At 38.7% G+C, this 20202-nt stretch overlaps 1 protein-coding gene across 1 annotated transcript in view; it reads left to right on the forward strand.

Moving 5' to 3' along the window:
• The window catches only part of slu7 (SLU7 homolog, splicing factor), a 44801-nt gene extending 25983 nt beyond the window's left edge, over nt 1-18818 (forward strand). Inside the window, exons 3-16 of the mRNA XM_073067716.1 lie at nt 947-1100; nt 1787-1867; nt 2985-3149; nt 4863-4931; nt 5661-5705; nt 6388-6516; nt 7639-7736; nt 8586-8653; nt 8742-8881; nt 9443-9604; nt 13782-13886; nt 14798-14881; nt 15969-16079; nt 17315-18818. Coding sequence (XP_072923817.1) covers nt 947-1100; nt 1787-1867; nt 2985-3149; nt 4863-4931; nt 5661-5705; nt 6388-6516; nt 7639-7736; nt 8586-8653; nt 8742-8881; nt 9443-9604; nt 13782-13886; nt 14798-14881; nt 15969-16079; nt 17315-17494 — 1591 coding nt within the window. The 3' untranslated portion in view covers nt 17495-18818. The remainder of the gene's footprint in view (nt 1-946; nt 1101-1786; nt 1868-2984; nt 3150-4862; nt 4932-5660; nt 5706-6387; nt 6517-7638; nt 7737-8585; nt 8654-8741; nt 8882-9442; nt 9605-13781; nt 13887-14797; nt 14882-15968; nt 16080-17314) is intronic.
• The last annotated feature ends 1384 nt before the right edge of the window (nt 18819-20202 follow it).

Consider the following 20202-nt stretch of genomic DNA (forward strand, 5'->3'; position numbering starts at 1 on the left):
GACACTCAAAGCTGATGCGCAGGTTGACTCTGTGGTTAAGAAGGCATATGGTGCATTGGCCTTCATCAACCGTGGGATTGAATTTAAAAGCTGAGAGGTAATGTTACAGCTATATAGGACCATGGTCAGACCCCACTTGGAGTACTAGGCTCAGTTTTGGTCACCTCACTACAGGAAGGATGTGGAAACTATAGAAAGGGTGCAGAGGAGATTTACAAGGATGTTGCCTGGATTGGGGAGCATGCCTTATGAGAATAGGTTGAGTGAACTTGTCCTTTTCTCTTTGGAGTGACGGAGGATGAGAGGTGACCTGATAGAGGTATATAAGATGATGAGAGGCACTGATCGTGTGGGTAGTCAGAGGCTTTTTCCCAGGGCTGAAATGGCTAACATGAGAGGGCACGGCTTGGAAGTAGGTACAGAGGAGATGTCAGGAGTAATATTTTCATGCAGAGAGTGGTGAGTTCATGTAATGGGCTGCCAGTGACGGTGGTGGAGGCAGATACGATAGGGTCTTTTAAGAAGCTCCTGGACAGGTACATGGAGCTTAGAAAAAGAGGGCTATGGGTAACCCTGGGTAATTTATAAAGTAAATACATGTTCGGCACAGCATTGTGGGCTGAAGGACCTGTATTGTGCTGTAGATTTTCATTGTTTCGATGTTTCTAAAATAGTTTATATTTTTCTGAGAATGAGGTGGATCTGATAGGTGTGTAATAATCTATGATAAAGTAAATTAAGTGTTCTTGGGGATTGACGATCATTCCTTTCTTCGTTAGATCACCCTGACCGACTCCATTTCTGATGTTCCATGCAGAATAATTGAGATTTTTTTTTTGGAGGAATTTTGGATGTTGTCCTTGGTTAGCAGAAACTCTTCATCCATGCTTTTTCAAAACAAAATGTAGGCTCCTGATTATTTTTTGTTTTCATTTGTATCCAATAGAGACATCAATCCACACATTCCTCAGTATATATCATCAGTTCCATGGTATATTGATCCTTCCAAAAGACCTACTCTCAAACATCAAAGGCCTCAAGATGAGAAAATAAGGAAATACAGTTTAATTGGAGAGTGGTACAAGAAAGGTGTACAGGAGGTATGCAGCGTCTATTTTCATTTGCTTGTATGTGGGAATTCTAATTTCCTTGTTTTAAAAGAAAATGAGAATAAGTACAGTTGTAGAGATTTTCAAGCATTTTTGATGGAGGTAAAATTTGTTAAATATTCTTGTCAAAAGAAAATGAAAAAGTAGCATGTTACAGAAGTAGACTGCATAAGTTAAAACTACAGTAACTGATCTCCTGCTTAGTGCCATTGAATGTATTTCAAGTTTAAAAGCCTCAGGAAAATGGATTTCTTTAGCAATTAAATTTGACCCCAGAGAAGGTTTCTGGAAGGGTTTCATAATCTACAAATCATTTTGACTAATTTTTGATTAACTTTCTAAGTGGTCCCTGAAGTTAAAATCTGCCTTGCCAAAAAAAATCTACTTTGTTTTTAGTGTAGCTTGAGTGCTACTAAATTATGGTGAAGCAATGGGAAATTTGAAACTTTTTCTTGAATTACTGTTGATTTGCACTACGGAGACACGGCACAGTATTTTCTGTCTCTTTTAAGCTGTTTTACATTACTCTGCATATTATCAAGGGAGAATGTCTTCTGTCAAGATAATAGTGTGGCACAAAATTCATTTGTTATGGTGCTAAATATGGGTATTTGTAAAGCCAAGATAGTTAAATTCAGGAGACAAGACATAGTGATAGTGTGTGCTCTTTTACTCAGGGTTCCTTGGTTACCAAATACAGAAGAGGTGCATGTGAAAATTGTGGAGCATTAACACACGTGAGAAAAGACTGCATGGAAGTAAGTGACGCTTGGTTACACTTTTACATAAATGACTTTCTTGGGGCTTTTCTGATAGTACTACTTTACGGCAGAGACATCAGAATGAGAAATTATTTCCAAAAGCCTGTCTCTAGGGAGGTGTACTTTTCCAGAAATAATCGGCCAGCTTATGGTGATCCAGCTCGCAGTTATTGAACCTGAGTTTCCAAACGTACCCTGAAGTAGTTCTATTCACTTTAGTGGAGTATGTAACGCTACATTGCCTAGGCTAACCCGTCACCGATGCACCAAAACATAAACCCAAGTTCCTTATGTTTTGCTGCTGTGGGTTATTTTGGTTTTAGAATCCCTCATTAGATAATTCACCATTTGATGCGACATGCAGAAGTGGGAATGTGTTTGGAGTGAATTGGGAAGGTAGTGGATTACACTCGCTGATATTTGAAGGTCTGAACTGTTTTACAGATAAAACAGTCCAGTTGTTTGGCATCAGTATAAACATTCATATCGTAGCTCCAGTGCCACCATATATAAAATGCACTGCAATTATGCATATGGCAAGCCTGCAATCCCCAGCCGTTAACAAAGACAATCTAATGAACGGGAACATCACCACCTTTAGTTTCTCCTGGTTACAGCAAAGTTCCTTCCTGGTTTCTGCAACTCCCCACACCAACAACATTGTGGTTATGCCCACCAGGAGAGCACAGTTCAATAACGTAACAATTATGAATAAGTGATGTCTGTATCCTTTAAGAATGAATATTGTTTAAGATTAATTTGCAGCCTAATCCAAAACTGTGACATTGGAATTGCTGCAGAATGTAGCTGATATTAATTGTGACTTATGTATTATAAGGTCCAAGGTGTATTCTTGGTTTAGCTAGCTACTGAACTTGTTTGAAACCCTGGATTGTTTGCCTCCCAATTACATCTGTATCTCATATGCTATGTACAGAACTTTCTGCACTGCTGATTTTCTATTTGTGAAGATGTGAAATGAAAGTTTTTTTAAGAGAGGTAAAATACTGCTTTTGAAAATATTTGGTGAAATAAGGCTGCATATTTGTAGCTGCTTCGCTCATATTCTGTGCTGTACTATTCTCTCTGATGTTACCCTTTGTATTTTGAAAAGAGACCTAGAAAGGTAGGAGCAAAATTTACCGGTATGGGCATTGCTGCAGATGAGCACATGCAGCCAACACTTGCGTTCGACTATGACGGAAAGCGTGATCGTTGGAATGGTTATGATTCAGAAGAACACATGAGGATTGTGGAGGAATATTCAAAAGTTGACTTGGTATGTGATCGAATACTGAATTTGTAATTAGCCGTGTGAAAGAATATCTGGGCAACATTCCAGTGTTCGCATTTGCAGTTAAATGTGAAAATCAGGAAATTGCTGTTGCAGCTACCCAAACCCTTGCAAACCTCCAGTGGCAGTTCCTTTCAGACAAGCATTGCATTGAGATAAGTTTCTGTGCCTAATCACCAAGTATCACTGGAGAAAAGGTTTAGTGCATTCAATCTTAAATAACTTTTAAAAAGCAACAATTACTACCAAATAAGTGTACTGGAACTAAAAAATAGTAATTGCACATTGTTGTCTTACCCTTTCAGGCTTTAATCATACTTGGAAGTTTAAAGGTGCAAAGTAAAAACTTGCACTTTTTTACTCTGTCACTCATTAGTCCTATATTTCATTTTCAGTTTTTTCTCCAGTGCAGTTTAACATTGTACTGAGTAACCTGACTTGGAATCCATTTGGGAGACATCTGATGCTTTCACTATTGCAACAGATTACTGTTCCCCTTACAAAGAGGGTTATTTCCTGCTTTGACCACAAGTCCTTGGACAAGTTCATTCCCCGCTGAATGCAAAAATCCATGGCAATGATGCTGACTTAGAAAAAGCTCTTCAGTTTGGAGGGCGAGGAGCAAATTGCATGGAGTGGAGGAGAAAATTGAGACTGGTTTAAAAAAAAGGCGTAAAAAAACTAAAGTATTGTTATGTGACCTGTAGATGGAGCCAAATGCATGTCCTATTACTTGTACCTATGTATTTAAATAGTTGTTGAAATGCAAATGAGAAAACATCCATAGTGTATTGCTGTTACATTTGTGTTGCTTTTACATCTTTGTACCTACACACAATTTGAGATCTTTGAGAAATAACTGATAGGAGTATTTTTAGTGCAAGATATCACACTGGTATTAGAGGCACTTAGTTGAGATTTGCCTGCTATAAAGATAACAGTTGAGTTGAGGTATAGTGGGCTATAACAAAGGCTCCCAACAGCGTTTCCAGTGGTGCATGTTGCTAATGTCAAAGTCAGCCTTTTGCCAACAATTCTGCCGAAATCAATGCTAAGTCTGACATTCCAAGTTGTCTTGGATTCCACAGCTCTAGTCTTTTGGACCAGTTTTCAGTGTGAGATGAGTCAAAGGACTTTCTGAAGTCCATGTAAATAATCAGCTTTTGTGTTGCTTTGGGGGAGAAAAATAATTTAGATTGTTGATACAGAGTTTCCTTTTAACAAAGCCATACTGATCATCATTGATTAATTCTTTCTTTTCAAGTGCATATTAACTTGATTTTGGAACTTCACCACAAAAATAAGAGACACAAGTTGAGGACAATTTTTTTTATGTGCATTTGTGGATTAATGTTGGCTGATAGAAGTATTAGTAATTATCTGGAACTTTTTAGAGAATAAAATTTTAGTGAAGATGATTCAGAACTGTCAAGTAACACATAAGGGGTTGATCATCATGTACATAGCTGTAAATACATAGATTGCTTTATATGTATACAAAATAAAGTGGGTGAAGATTTGTTCATCAATAACAAGCTGAATTTGTACAGTGCCTTTTGAAGTTTAAAGAAAATGTGATTTTCCCTTAGTAATTGTATAAGTTTAAAATGTGCCTACAGAATCAGCATGCCTTGTGCAAACTATCGTGAACTTGAAGTCTTTTCTGGTCACAGTTTAAGTTTTGTTAAATCATTTTAGGCTAAGCGGACTCTTAAAGCTCAGAAACTGCAGGAAGAGCTAGCGTCTGGGAAGTTGGTAGACTATGTGGTGAGTATAAGAGCCCAGAAGTACTTCATCTAATGCTTTGACGTGATGTTATGTGCTTGTGCTGAGCTTTGTTGCAAATGACCATAATCATATAACAGTTTTGATAAATATGTTGATGTTACAGAAATAGATTTACATCCATGGAGTGCTGCTACCAATACCAAGAAAAGAGTTAGCTTTTGAATTGGGGTGGACTTTGCTTGAAGTGGGCTAGGACAAATGTTTCAGTGCCATACCTCTAAGTTTTCAGCTACTTCTCAGGTTATTAAGGTATTAAGAACATAAACTCCAAATTAAAGTCTGATATAAAACTGCAGATGATGGAAATACTTGGCACTTTAAACTATTGCATATATTTCAAATAAAAATTTCTAAATAACAGATCTTCTACAATAAAATACTTCATATGCCAAATAGCATTAGCAAAGTGAAAAAAACTTTGGATCAATGACTTTTCATCAAAACTGAACTTTGATGCTTGTCTAGTACACACACAGTGTGTGAAATTTACTTGTGACAAAATACCTATGACCAAATGGAAGGCATTTTTTATTTTTAAAAAAAGGTGACAAAAGGAACATTTCAACAAGAAATATGTGAACACTTGTTATTGCTTCTTGGAACAAACAGCAAATGATTGCTGTTAATGCAACAGAATGGATACAGATCTGTAGTTACTGTTGTGCAATTGTGCTGTGTAGTTGATCTATTTTTCTTGTTTTACTGTAGAATTCCTCACGATCTCAGCAGGGAGAAGATGATCTTAATTCAGGGGTATGTGTTTTAATTAAATGGAAAAAAATTGTGATAAATCTTTTGTGTTTGACTTGGAACAATCTGCTAAGTGTTTCCACTTGGAATTGATGACCTATCCAATTTCATTTTCCACTTTCTTCACTTTGCATTCCTGATTTGTGTTTCAGTCTTGTTCCACAGAGCCAAGGTGCATTCTTAATTTTTCTTTTAGGACCCTTAACACTAAAGAGGTCATCTCAGCTGAGAAATTGATCTGTAACACCCTAACGCAGTCTCAAATTGTATATCCTTCACCACTGGATACTGATCAGCAGGTTAAACTGAGTCTTTCCTCCAGCCAACCCAATTAAAACACTCTTACTTCTGAGTGCCCTTCACTTAAAATCTTCCTATTCTGCATTCCATTTATTCCTGCAGCCATCCAAGAATAATACACAAGTAGATAAAAACAAAGTTAAACAAATTTATATTTAATTATTAAGTTAGTAGACTGTTAAAGTCTGACTTATTCATCATGTATGATTCATTGTTCCAGTGATAGAGCAAAAAGGGTGGTATTGTCTTTTTAAATTATTTGGAACCTGACAAGATCCAAGCAAATATAAGCAAATAGGTCTATAATATGATGGGTAACTATGAAATCTATTGCATTTTTATGAGGATCTTGGATATATCATTGAATTTCATAACTTTTTTTTAGGAAAAGGACAACAGTGAAGATGAAGATGAAGATAAGTACGCTGATGATATTGATATGCCTGGGCAGAACTTTGACTCCAAGAGAAGAATTACAGTTAGAAATCTCCGCATTCGTGAGGACATTGCAAAAGTATGAATATAGGTTTAAGCACAGTCTTTCTAATCTTCATTTAGACCCCTCTGCTGAACAGTGTCATTCACTGATATTGAGGCCTGAAATAAAATGGCTGCAACTTTTAATGCTGTCAATCTACAGACTGAGACATTTTCATTTTATAAGGTTACATTTTATGTTCCTTTTGCATGGGCTTCAAAACTTCTCTGTATCATGTTATTAATTTGATAGTGCACCAGCCTTGAAAGTGTTTTCAGAGCCCACATTTTTTCCCTTTTGGGTCACATTCCACAGCAAGCAAACTTGGCTTGCTGTGTGTGCCTTCTGACTTAAGCAACTGATGTTTCTTGGCCTGCTTTCAGTAGGTGCTCACAAATCACCCAGATTTACTTGCATTCCTGTAGTATCTCATTATTTAAAGTGATGTTCTGTACAATTCTCTAAAAAGCCTTTGTTAATTTCAAATGTACATTATCTCTTAGAGCTCGTTCTGGTTTCTGTGACAATAAGGTCACAGCCAAATTGATTAAGTTCTTTTTATTATTTGCATTTTCTGATTTATACAGAAAAATGTGCTTCCATGTGTTATTTTGAGCTCTGCAGATACAAGGCTGTCATCATCGGTATTTGTAGAACGTATCTCAGAAACAGCACTCCAGGTTAAATCAAAGATAGGGTTCCCTTTCACTTTTCAGTTAGTCCATCCTCTCAAATGCAATAACAGACCAATTAGAACTCCACTGCAGACCTCGATTGATCCGCAGCACACCAAAACCATAATTACTGAGAATACGAACTCCACTGCAAGATCTTGATTGATCTGCACAACACCAAAACCATAATTATTGAGTCAAGGATTTGTACATCTCAAGAAAACTATATTTCATGCATGAGTGCTTAAATTTTGTTGTGTTGTTGGGTCGAGAAACCCCTACAAAAATCTATTTTCCATTCTTATTTTGTAAAAAGCCAAAATGAGGATATCAACAAAATAGTGGTCTCAGAAATTAAATCTAAATGTGAGGTGAAGGTTGTGACTCTGTACACACTGTAGATAATACTTCAACTATTAAAAAAAAATCAAATCCTCAATTTAAATTTAATTGTGTTTCTGTGCTATGTTTTTCTGCTTTGTAGTATCTCAGAAACTTGGATCCAAATTCAGCGTACTATGATCCGAAAACAAGAGCCATGAGAGAGAATCCGTATTCGAACACTGGCAGAAATCCAGATGAGTAAGCGACTGGTGATGAGCGCTTATTTGAATGATTACCACAGTTCGATTAGGAGATATTTATTGCCATGTTTATCCATATCAGATTTTTTAAACATAAACTGATACAATGTATTGTGCCAGTATAACAAGGTAGCAGGGAGTGATTTAGAATTCCCTAAATGAGGACAGAGGATTGATCAAGAAGAGTAAATAAAGTATGAGAGTAAGATTGCACAGAACATAAAGTCTACAGTAAAAGTTATTGAAGAATTTGATTGCCAATTTACTGTAAGAGTATTTACCCTGTTATCAAACAGAAATAAAGACACAGACCTCGATATACAGTTAACCCTTTGATACGTAATCACAGAACCGTTTCAAGGCTCTACCAATGTCAGGTTACATCTTAAATTCATTTAGTAAATTTTGGGCAATAGGCAACAGCTGAACGTACTTGGTCAGCGATTTCAAGAAGCACCTGTTAGGTATCAGCCAGTTTACGAATGCTTCCGTACAGTGCACAAAATTAAAACTGCATGTCCACATTCAGTTCCTCTATTAGCCAGACAGAGTTGGACAAAGGTTAGCAATCCCTTGTTACTGGCATGATCTAGCTGGCACAAGCAAGACAGAGTCTGCGTCTTATCCTGCCACCTTGATGACCCAAATCTTGGGCAATACTTCTCAAGCTTGACAACAAAATTTTATTTTCTTCCCACACAGTTCAAAAATAATTCATAGGCTGTGAAAAGTTTTGGTTGTGCCCTTAGTATTGTGAAAGGTGCATGATGAGTTAAATTCATCATGGCATGTGATGACAATGTTTCCAGAACATGGTGCATAATTCTTTTGCATCTTTTTGTTCTAGAGTTGGGTATGCAGGAGACAATTTTGTGCGTTACACGGGTGACACGGTCAGAATGGCCCAGACGCAATGTAAGCTATCTAATACTTTAAAAGTTTTCTAAGCTTTTCTTTTCATTTTGGAGTTTTGCTATCTATCAGCACATGTTCTTGTTAACAGTATTTGCCTGGGAGGCTTATGAAAAAGGCTCAGAAGTTCACCTCCAAGCTGATCCGACAAAGCTGGAAGTCCTTCATCAGTCCTTCAAAGTTAAGAAAGAAGAGTTTGAGAAACAACAAAAAGGAAGCATTTTGGAGAAGGTACAAATTATATTCAGATTATATAGCTTCGCTTAAGTTGTATAATCAATATCTGCATTTTTCATCTTATTTTACTGAAAGTGTGTAACGTATGTGGAGAACTTTGATTTTCATTTGTGTTTAACTTTTTTATCTGTACAATATTTCTTCATTTGGGTTTCCTTTTCTGGCTTCACTTGATAAAATGAGGGTAAAGATTGGAAAACCAATCTGAAGCTTTGATCTTGTAGTCAGTTAGTGCATCACTGTTAGTTGTGTCATTAAACCGTACCGAGAAATGTGAATATATTATGCAAAAACCATATTCTTTGTCCTTTATTATAACTTTATTTACAAAATTAGGAATAATTATTGTTGCAGACCCAATCTTTTTACTCCAAGCGAGTGGACAAAATTGTGTTCAGAGTTTGTAAGCAAGTTCAGCCTGTAGCTTATAATGGATTATGAAGAGCACAAGATTAACTAAAATGATGATCTAAATATTTTCTTTATAAACTACATTGAGCAGTGACCATCTCTCATAGTAATCCAGAAATTGTTTTTAAATTGTAATCATTACAGTATGGAGGCCAGGAACACCTGAATGCCCCACCACGGGAGTTGTTGCTAGCTCAAACAGAGGATTATGTAGAGTACTCAAGGCATGGTGCTGTCTTGAAGGGTCAAGAGAAAGCGGTTGTAAAGTCCAAGTATGAGGAGGATGTGCTGATCGGTAACCACAAAGTGAGTAATCGAGTCTTGATGTTAGAACTGCAACGCCTTCGATCTTCAGAAGTGTTTGATGAACTGTTTTTGTTACAATTTTCTCTTCAGAGATCTGGCATGGTTATGTAATGGAATTTGCTTTTCACTAAGAATCCAACGGCTCTCTATTCCTTCCTCATCCCATCTGATTTCTGAGCTCCATGTTGAACCATCCTCCTGACACAGTCATCAACCCTTATCTAGTACTGTCTCCTGTCTACTTAAAAATATTTCCATGGATTCTGTACTTCGTAAAAAATGTAATAATTAGAACCACTTTGCAGTAGATATTTTAAAAACAGGAACTTGCTTTTGTTTTTGACTTTTCATTAACTTGACCAGTGTTTTATTTTGGGAAAATATAATTTAAACAGCAAGGTTCAATGAAATATGTTGCTTTTAGGTGTTGGCTGAGATATTAATGTTGCCTGTTCCTCTTTGTAAAGGGTCATAATGGAGAAAAAAATGAAAGTAGACTGTGAAAAAGGCCGTGATTTAGGATTAGACCATAAGACATGGGAGCAGAATTAGGCCATTTGGCCCATCAAATCTGCTTCTATTATCCTTGACAATCAGGGTTTACAGGAGAGTAGGGATAGACCCTATGGAAAATAATTAGCTGAACTACAGGGAGTAGGATTGACTGTGTCACTCTATAGCGATCTGGTAGAGGCTCTGAGCTGAGTTCCAAACTGTTTCTATGGCTTTACACCCAACTGAGAGGGCAAAGAGGAATTGGAGTTAATACTTCATCCTTTTGGATTGGCATAGTGTCACTTCTGGATTTTATCATGCTCTTGAGGGCATAATCTGGGATAGCATTAAATTTTCCTGAGACAAAATCCTTGACATCTCCTGAGAGTGTCAGTAGTCCTCTCTTTGCTTTTCACAACCCCCCCCCCCCCCATTTGCTCTCATACCCTTCCTCACCCCACCACTCTAGTTTTGCATTTGGACTATGTCTTGCCCCATCAGTTTGCACTCTAAGCAAAAATGATAACTTTGTTATGTCTGATCTAGTTCTGTGAGGCATATTTGGTGTTGTATGGGTCAGCATTTCCTAATCCTTTGGTTATTTCTTCAAGTCACAAATGCCAGACTCGAATCTTTTGGCTGCTCTCCAGCCTTGGAGCATGATAAATGATAGCCGTACATTATTGTATTATTTTCTAGCAAGGGGTGGGGGGAGGGAGTTGAAATGTTGAAATAAAACTAAAATTATCAGTGAGAATGAAAAACCTTTTGTGAAAATTAGAGAGATCTAAATAAGAGTGCAAGTACCCCAGAAGTAAGAATAAATCTAATATGTGTATTAAAATCTCAAAATGACAATTATTTTAGTTGGAGGAGAAAGAGATATTAGTATAATAATTACAGCAGAACTACAACTGCATAATACCACACAAAGTGAAATGTTTTGAAATTTCCACATCTAAAATAGCTTAATACAGAAATCCAGTTCCTTCCCACCTACACCTGTGACACTTTACGTACTCTCGAATACTTCAGAAACTTTCAATTCATTATCACCCTGGATGTCCAGTCCTTATACACTTCTATCCTCCCTTCAAGAAGGCCATAAAGCGCTCTGCTTCTTTCTCAACAAAATCAGTTCCCCTCCACCACCACCCTCCTCTGTCTGGCAGATCTTGTCCTCACCGTCAACAATTTCTCCTTTGGCTCCTCTCACTTTTTCCAAATTCAAAGAGTAGCCATGAACCCCAGCCATGCATACCTTTTCATTGGCTATGTGTAACAGTTCCAAGCCTTCCCTGGTAATGCCCCCCAACTCTTCATGCTCTACATTGACAACTGGATTGATGCTGCTTCATGCACCCATGCTGAGCTTGTCAAGTTAATTAACTTTGCCTCCAACTTCCACCCTCCCCTTAAATTCACTTGGTCCATTTCTGGTACCTCTCTCCACTTAATTTCTCTTTCTCCATCTTTGGAGAAAAACTGTCAACTGACATCTTTTATAAACCTACCGATTCCTATGGCTACCTTGACTAAAGCTCTTCCCACCCGGTCTCCTGTAAAGGTGCTGTTCCCTTTCTGAGTTACCTTCAACTCTGTTCCCAGGATGAGGCTTTCCTTTCCAGTACCTCAGAGATGTTTTCCTTCTTCAAAGAACAGGGTTTCCCTTCCTCCACCATTGATGTTGCCCTCACCCGGATCTCCTCCATTTCCCACATATCTGCGCTCACCCAGTCTTCTCACTGCCTTAAAAGGGATAGAGTTCTTCCCGTCCTCACCTATCATCCCATGAGCCTCCACATCTAACACAATCTTGTCCATTTGTCCTTCCTGGTATATATCCCTGCAAGCGAGAGAAATGCTACATCTGCTTGCTTCCCTCCATTCAGGGCCCCGAACAGTCCTTCCAGGTGAGGCAACACTTCACCTGCGAATTTGTTGGTTGGCTATTGTGCCCAGAACTCCGGATGCAACCTCCTGTACATTGGTGAGACTCAGCGGAAATTGGGGTGGTGGTCGCATAGTTGAGCACTTCCGCTCATTATGCCAAAACCGGTGGCCAACAGCTTCAATTCCTTTTCCCATTCCCATTCCGACGTGACCTACCATGATCAGACCACACTCAGGGTGGAGGAACAACACCTTATATTCTGTCTGGGTAGCCATCAGCATGAACATCACTACCACTACCAAGCACATCTTTCCCTCCCCCCCCCCCCCCCCCCTGCTTTCCACAGGGATTGCTCCCTACACAACTCCCTTGTCCACTCGTCCCCCCCATCCCTTCCCGCCGATCTCCCTCCTGGCACTTATCCTTGTAAATGGAACAAGTGCTACACCTGCCCTTACACTTCCTCCCTCACCACCATTCAGGGCCCCAGACAGTCCTTCCAGGTGAGGCGACACTTCACCTGTGAGTTGGCTGGTGTGGTATACTGCGTCCGGTGCTCCCGGTGTGGCCTTTTATATATTGGTGAGACCCGACGCAGACTGGGAGACCGTTTCGCTGAACACCTACGCTCTGTCCACCAGAGAAAGCAGGATCTCCCAGTGGCCACACATTTTAATTCCATGTCCCATTCCCATTCTGATATGTCTATCCATGGCCTCCTCTACTGTCAAAATGAATCCAAACTCAGTTTGGAGGAACAACACCTTATGTACCGGCTGGGTAGCCTCCAACCTGATGGCATGAACATTGACTTCTCTAACTTCTGTTAATGCCCCTCCTCCCCTTCTTACCTCATCCCTGACATAATTCGTTGTTTGTTTTTTTCTCTCTCTCTGCCCATCACTCTGCCTGTTCTCCATCTCCCTCTGGTGCTCCCCCCCTCCCTCTTTCTTTCTCCCGAGGCCTCCCATCCCATGATCCTTTCCCTTCTCCAGCTCTCTATCACTTTTGCCAATCACCTTTCCAGCTCTTAACTTCATCCCACTCCCTCCGGTCTTCTCCTATCATTTCGCACTTCCCCCTCACCCCATTACTTTCAAATCTCTTAGTATCTTTCCTTTCAGTTAGTCCTGACAAAGGGTCTCGGCCCGAAACGTCGACAGTGCTTCTCCTTATAGATGCTGCCTGGCCTGCTGTGTTCCACCAGCATTTTGTGTGTGTTGCATGAGCATCAACTCCTTTTTTCCCCTCCTCCTCCTATTCCCCACTCTGGCCTGTTGCCTCGTCCCCTCACCTGGTGTCCCTCCTCCTTCCCCTTCTCCCATGATGACTCTTCTCTCCTATAACCTTCTACGGTGTGTTCCCTCCCAACTTTTTATTCTAATCACTTCCTCCTTCATTCCCAGTCCTGAAGGAAGGTGTCAGCCCGAATCATCGGCTGTTTATTCATTTCCATAGATGTTGCTTGACCTGCTGAGCTCCTTCAGCATCTTGCATGTATTGTTCTGGATTTCCAGAATCTGCAGAATCTCTTGTTACAGAAAACCTGAAATTGGTTCGGTCACCCTTTTCTGACACTAATCGAAAACTATTGAGATGAGTCTCTGGTCTTTACAGATATATTCTGAAAATCTTTTTCTTTGTTGCACGAGATAGAAGTGATTCTTAATGTTGGACTCGGCTATAATTGCCGCTGAGAAAGCCAGCCATCTCTTAAAGCAATCTATTTTTAAAAAGAGGATTTTAAGATTGTACTGATTAAATATTTATCACTTTTATTATTTACAGTCTGTATGGGGATCCTACTGGAAGGAGGGGAAATGGGGGTACAAATGCTGCCATTCATTTATCAAAACTTCCTACTGTACTGGCGAAGCAGGGAAGCAGATTACTGTAAGTACTGTAGTTCTTCAGAACAACCTGTTATGTTATTGCAAATAGGCATAATTTGAAGGTTAAAATGTTATAAGATTTATAGTTAGCTTTTTTGCATTAATATCATTGGTTATTTCCGTCACCTTGTGCTGAACATGGTATTTAAAATCCAGGAAAACATGCCTGTAGTTATGTCTGCCTGGTATCATGTCTACGGGGTGGACACCCATTTCCTGTGAGTTAAATTATAAAAACTTTTCAGCATGGACATGGATCAACCAGCAGAGGGTGCATGCTGCTGTCATAACAAAGGAGTCAGGAGTGAAGTTGATGCACAGGTGACACCCCCCCCCCCCCCACCCCCACGTTACAGCAGTTCAGATGATGTAAATTGGCTCGTTAAGAATCCACAAATCACTAACAGAAAAATCTAAGATGAATTAGTGTTAGGTTTTATTTTATTTTCATCTTGCATTTCTTGAAGCAAGGAAATTGTTTTCTGGGAATGCATCCGCTCTGCCCTCCCCACCTTGTTACGCAGGAGTTGCTGGTATTTAATGAATAACGTGCTATTGAGATTACAATGAAGGACGATTGCACAATAAAACCAGTGGCAGAAGTAAATCGAAGAGGCTTCTCTGTGTTTTCCCTCACTTGGAAGATTGTTCAAAGGGCAGAAACCAAAAGTCACACTGAAACAGTAAACTTTCAAATGAGCATTGTTTGAAAATAAAAACTAAAATTTTATTTCTGCTTTCCTCGAAAAAAATCTGCACATGAAATATTAATCTGTTTTTAAATGTTTTAGATGTTGGTGAACTGCAGTGTTGTTCCATCAACATCCATTTTAGCTTCCAACAAGTTTTAAATGGAATAATCAATGTCCAATTGCTCTCTAAACTGTACTGTTCTTAATTTTCTCCTTGTAGGAGGAGGATAGCGTGAACAGCCTACCTGAAATTCCAGATTCTATCCAGGAGGCATGTGAGAGTGTACCAAAAAGTTTAGTTGAGGCAAGTATCATTCTGTACAAACATTGTAATGGCATATGAAGCAATTAAACAATGACTTGGAAACAACTGTCTTTGAATTGCTGATCTTAAGATCTGCAAAATCTTGGTGGCAACTTCTATTGATTTCTTTGTTAGAGTAATGAGAATGTTGTAGCAGATATTGAGGTGTGTACAGGTGTTTATTTGGATCCAATGGTTCTGTGCAAGGGCTTCTGTGTGCATTAAATACTAATTAACTAATTATCTGCCAAATCAGGACTATTCGTTGTAAAATGGCAGCAAAATGTTGGGATATGCATGTGCAGTGGGGATAAAAACTTTTGCATGCTTTGGTCCTGTGCCATTTGTGTGTCTGCTTATTTGAATGAAATTGATGACTTGTTCAACCATGTGACATTAACATTTGTAATAGATATCTGTCATAAAGCTAAGTAAGTGATTGATGATCGAATACCACCTAATAGGAAGAGAATAAAGGTTCAGTATTGATCACTTTAATGAAGTCCTGCAGTGGATTAGGAATTGAGTGACAAAAAGACAGAGGACCTTCTAGTGATATTTCTACTGGTTCATAATTGAAGTATTTGGATCTGGGTATTGTATAGAAACAAATCTAGCAATACAATTCCAGGATCAGGTTGCAGAATTGCTGCATTTGAAATAGAATTTTATTGGTTGATATTTTTAGGATTCTGTCAGAGAACTACAAAGTGGAGTGTTTCGTGGCCAATGGTGTGACCTTGTAGAGGTGATCTGCAGTTTCAAATTGCCGACCTAGTATGGCATATCATAATCTAGTAAACTTTGATATTCAGTTGTATTGTTTGATCACAATATTAGGGCAGGGTGATCAAGAGCCTCCCAAACATAGTCACATGATGTTCGATTCTTCACATTTTCCCCTAAGTTTCCCTGTGAAGAGCTGGGTTGGGGTTGCTAGGGTTGGTGTGCAAGGTCTAGGACACGGTCTTTGAAATGTTTAAATAACCTAAGCATAATCTTAAAAAAAGTACCTTATACTAATTAGGGACGTTCTCGCCTGTATAAATTGTTGTGACAGCACATTGAAAGCTTGCTGTTTTTGTAGATACATAAAGAAAAGCTTAAAGCAGAAAAGAAGAAGAAAAAGAAGCACAGGAAGAGTCATGGCTCAGATAGCGAAGATGAAGATGCAAAAAAGAAAGAAAAACTGAACAAGGTATGTTGCACTTTACTAACAACCTTGCTAACCAAAAGTGGAAGCAGAATTCTCGTCCCCTCGAGCCTACTTGGCCATTTAAGAAGATCGTGACTGATCTCTATCCACAGTAACCTTTCACCTCCCTTGCTCATCACAAATCTATTTACCTCTGTCTTAAAAATATTCACTCCATCAGCTTTTTAGACGGAGTTCATCAGATTCATGTCCCTCTGAGAGGAAAAAAATTGTCACTTACATATCTTAAGCATGTCATCTCTCAATCTTTAAACTTAAAACAGGTACACACCTAGTCTGATCGACTTTTTTTCATAAGGCAACCTCTGAAAGTATCAGCTCAGTATTTTTTTAAACTGTTTCCTATTCATTTATATTCTACTTTAAGTAAGAAGACCAATAGTCCGCAGTACTCTAGAGGAGTCCTTCCAGTATGCTGTACATAATTGAGGCATAACCTCTCTACTTTTGCAATTAGTTCCCCTAGCAACAACATTTTGTTAGCTAATATAATCACTTGCTGTACCTGTGTACTGTTTTATGAATCATTTATCCAGACTCCCAGATCCCCCTGCATTCAGAGCACAGCAAATTTTCTCAATTTGAAAAAAAATTCAAATCTTTCTTCCCATTATGGACGATTTCACATTTTCTTATATTGCTTGCTGTTTCTAAAGTCATTTTACCTGTGTCTATCCCTTTTTTTGCTTTACGTTCATCACAACTTACTTTCTACCTACCAACAAATTTAGCAACTGTACCTTCAGTGACTTCATTCAAATTATTTATATAAAATGTAAAATGCAGAGCCTGTGCCTGCTGTTCCTCCTGAAGCTGCATATTTCTTGGAAATTTTGTCCTGTGTGGTTTGTCAACAATACAAAAACTAGCATTTCCTGTGTTTAACTTCTGTAATTCCTAGTTTTTGATAAATCAATTGATGCATCTGAATAATTCTAGTTCAAATGAATAAACAGTTATGACATTTTCAGCCCTTTAATCTTTTAAGTCATTTTAAAGATATTTGTTGCTGAATTAATCATGGAAATTGAGAGTTTAAAACAAAATCAAGCAATGTATATTCAGCCAAAGTTCATACCTAATGTATGTTCACACTTGTATTTATACACTTACCCTAGATCACAGTTTTCAGTAATTTTGTGACCAATTTTGGAAACCAAATGTTAAACTTCCAGGTTTAAAAGTGGAAGATAACATACGTCTTTTCCCTTACTTAGGCCCTGCTAGCTGAAGACGCTCGTTTGAAGCAGGTTGAACACATTTTGCAAATGGATGAACGCAAACGAAGTTATAATAGCAGATACGAAATAAAAGAGCCCACAGAAGAAGAAATGGAGGCGTACAGAATGAAACGCCAGAGACCTGAAGATCCTATGGCTACATTTCTTGAGCAATAAGAAACACACCTTTTCAATTTCAAATCATTTTGATGCCTCATTTATGCTACAAAAGATTAAACTTAAATTCAATACAAAATTTATTTGATGACTTCTTTTGAGGGACTACATAATATATGTAATATTTGCTGTGTGGTGAAACTGCCATTTTACATTGTATAGCTGTTATATGTCCAGGTTAGAGAAATAGATTTCTATTCTAAGATTTTCTCTGATAGCGTAAGTCAGCATTATGTTCTCCAAGTAAGTTGAATTCATTTGTATGTGAAATACATATTTGTTAAGGTGAAAATTTGCCAGTTCATTTCTTGTTTTATCATAAGTTCTCAATCTCGAAATCATAGATACAGTTTTCCACAGAGAATGAATGCAGTTTCTCTTTTCCCCTGTTGATACTGTGGTCACATTTTACCAGCATCTCCTTTTCAATTTGAATATTTGAATTCCAGCTTCACTTTGAATACAAATTTATGCTTACATTGCTTCTTATATAATAACCAGTGGCTGCAAAGTAACAAGGCTCCAAGTCTACTTTTTCTCTCTATTTATGATGATCTATTTATCAAACAATCCATCCCTCATTCTTCTATTACATTCCCAAAATCTACCCTGTCACATGAAACCTCGCTTTATCATTGCTGCTCTTATTTTGATCACAACTTTAGGGAAAGTGCAGCATGATTCTTGTAAATATATTGCATCTGTTTTCTGTATTTGAGACTATGGCTCAAACGCTATATTCAGTATAGCTTACTTGTATAGTAAGACCTGCCCATCCATTCTTCAGCATAACTGGAACACTGAAGAAGCTGTTTGAGCTTGCACTTAGACTAGTTATTCATTGTCAACTTGGGGTGGCACAGTAGCGTGGTGGTTAGCACAATGCTTTCCAGTACTAGCGACCCCGGGTTCACCTCCCTCAGCTCCCTGTAAGGAGTTTGTACGTTCTGTCCGTGACTGCGTGGGTTTCCTCCCAGTGCTCTGGTTTCTTCCCACAGTCCAAAGACATACCGGTTGGTAGGCTAATTGGCCATTGTAAATAGTCCCGTGATTAGGCTGGGATTAAATTGGGGATTGCTGGGTGGCAGAGCTCAGAGGATTAGAAGGGCCTATTCTGCACTGTATGTCAGTCAATCAATCGATTGATCTGAAGGAAGCCCCACCTTCCAGTATACCTACGTTTCATCCGACATCAGGAGCAGATAAGCTTTCTAGTTAATTAATTAGATGGTGTGCCAGCCAACAGTAAATTGTAAGACTTTGTATATAACTTGATACTTTGTAGTTTAATTCAAATGTCTTTAGTATAAAGAATTGAAAATAATGGCATTTACCTCATTCTTTAACTTTCTATTATCATTCTTTCTCATTGTCATTGCCTCTCACCCCACCCACCGGCCCGTGTTCAATGGACCAATACTGCTGCACTCATGCTGGAGGTCAATACGTCTGTACGGGACACCTGGACCGGTCAGTACGTGGGATGCATGCTGAGAGTTCTCCCTGCAGAACTGCCCAAGAAATTCTGGCCTAATGCTCACTTTTGCCCTCTCCTCAGCCCAAGCCTTAACTTATTCCTGCATATGACCACTGTTCAGTCTTTCGTGATAACGCCTGAAGTCAAGGTTTCAGTCACTCAATCATTTTACACAGCTTGGTGTCATTCTGTACCGTATCCAAACCTCAAAACCAGCCGCAACAGCAGAATGTAACAGTGTGACTAACAGTTGGCAGGGAGTGTCTCCATTATTGGACTTTGTCCATCTCAATAAGCTGTTGAATGAGTTTTTAGGGATTTGGAAGATGAGCTTGCCACTCCATTCCAAAAAGGAGCAGCAAATAAACAAGAAAAAATATTTATACATGTGCAGATGACAACTTTTGTTCACTCAGTTTCAGTCAGAGAAAGAATGTTTCTAGGATCAGGTGACATGATGAGTGAGGTTGAGGACCAACTAAACCTCCCCTCTGTTATGTTCTGGTTGCTAGAACAAGGTTTGGGTATGTGATGGTGACAACCAAGTTTTTCCTATAAATTGGGAGCTCTTTGACCTGTGCCAAATCTATTTATAAAATTTCAAGGAAAAGCTGAGCAACTTGTTAGCATATATGTCAAACTCAAGGCCCGCAGGCCAAATCCGGCCCGCGGTGGAATTATCTTTGGCCCGCGAGATAATATCTAATTACTATTAAAGCTGGCCCCAGTAATCGAAGCGCCTATGGCGTATGATATGGCTAATGCTGAGTTTATTCAGGTACCAGGTTTTCAGGGTTTTTAGTGTTTATTCGGCAGTCTTGCTCGGCAGTCTTCTTCATAAGAAATGGAATTTGTAAAGTGAAACACTTTGTAGTTATAGCAGAGACTGAGACACATGAGAGCAGGCTGAAAAAACGGAGGCAACGAAAGCTGCGTTCACACGCGTCCGACTGATCCGGCCCGCATGAAGCTGCATTTTGCTCAATCCGGCCCGTGACCTAAAATGAGTTTGACACCCCTGTGTTAGAGTATTATAGATAATTGAATCATTTCAAATATAAAATGAGTTGCAATAAAAAGATAAAAAAGTAGTCAATTAATTTAACCTTTTAAAGATTGTGACAATATCTAATCTAAATTATTGCCTCTGCTGATGGGATGGAAAGTGGTGTTTCCAATGTACTGGTTATCATTTTATTGTGGTGTCCTCTCTGTGCTAGGATGTGTTTGG

This window comes from Hemitrygon akajei, chromosome 15, assembly GCF_048418815.1.
Source record: "Hemitrygon akajei chromosome 15, sHemAka1.3, whole genome shotgun sequence".
Classification (NCBI taxonomy): Eukaryota; Metazoa; Chordata; class Chondrichthyes; order Myliobatiformes; family Dasyatidae; genus Hemitrygon; species Hemitrygon akajei.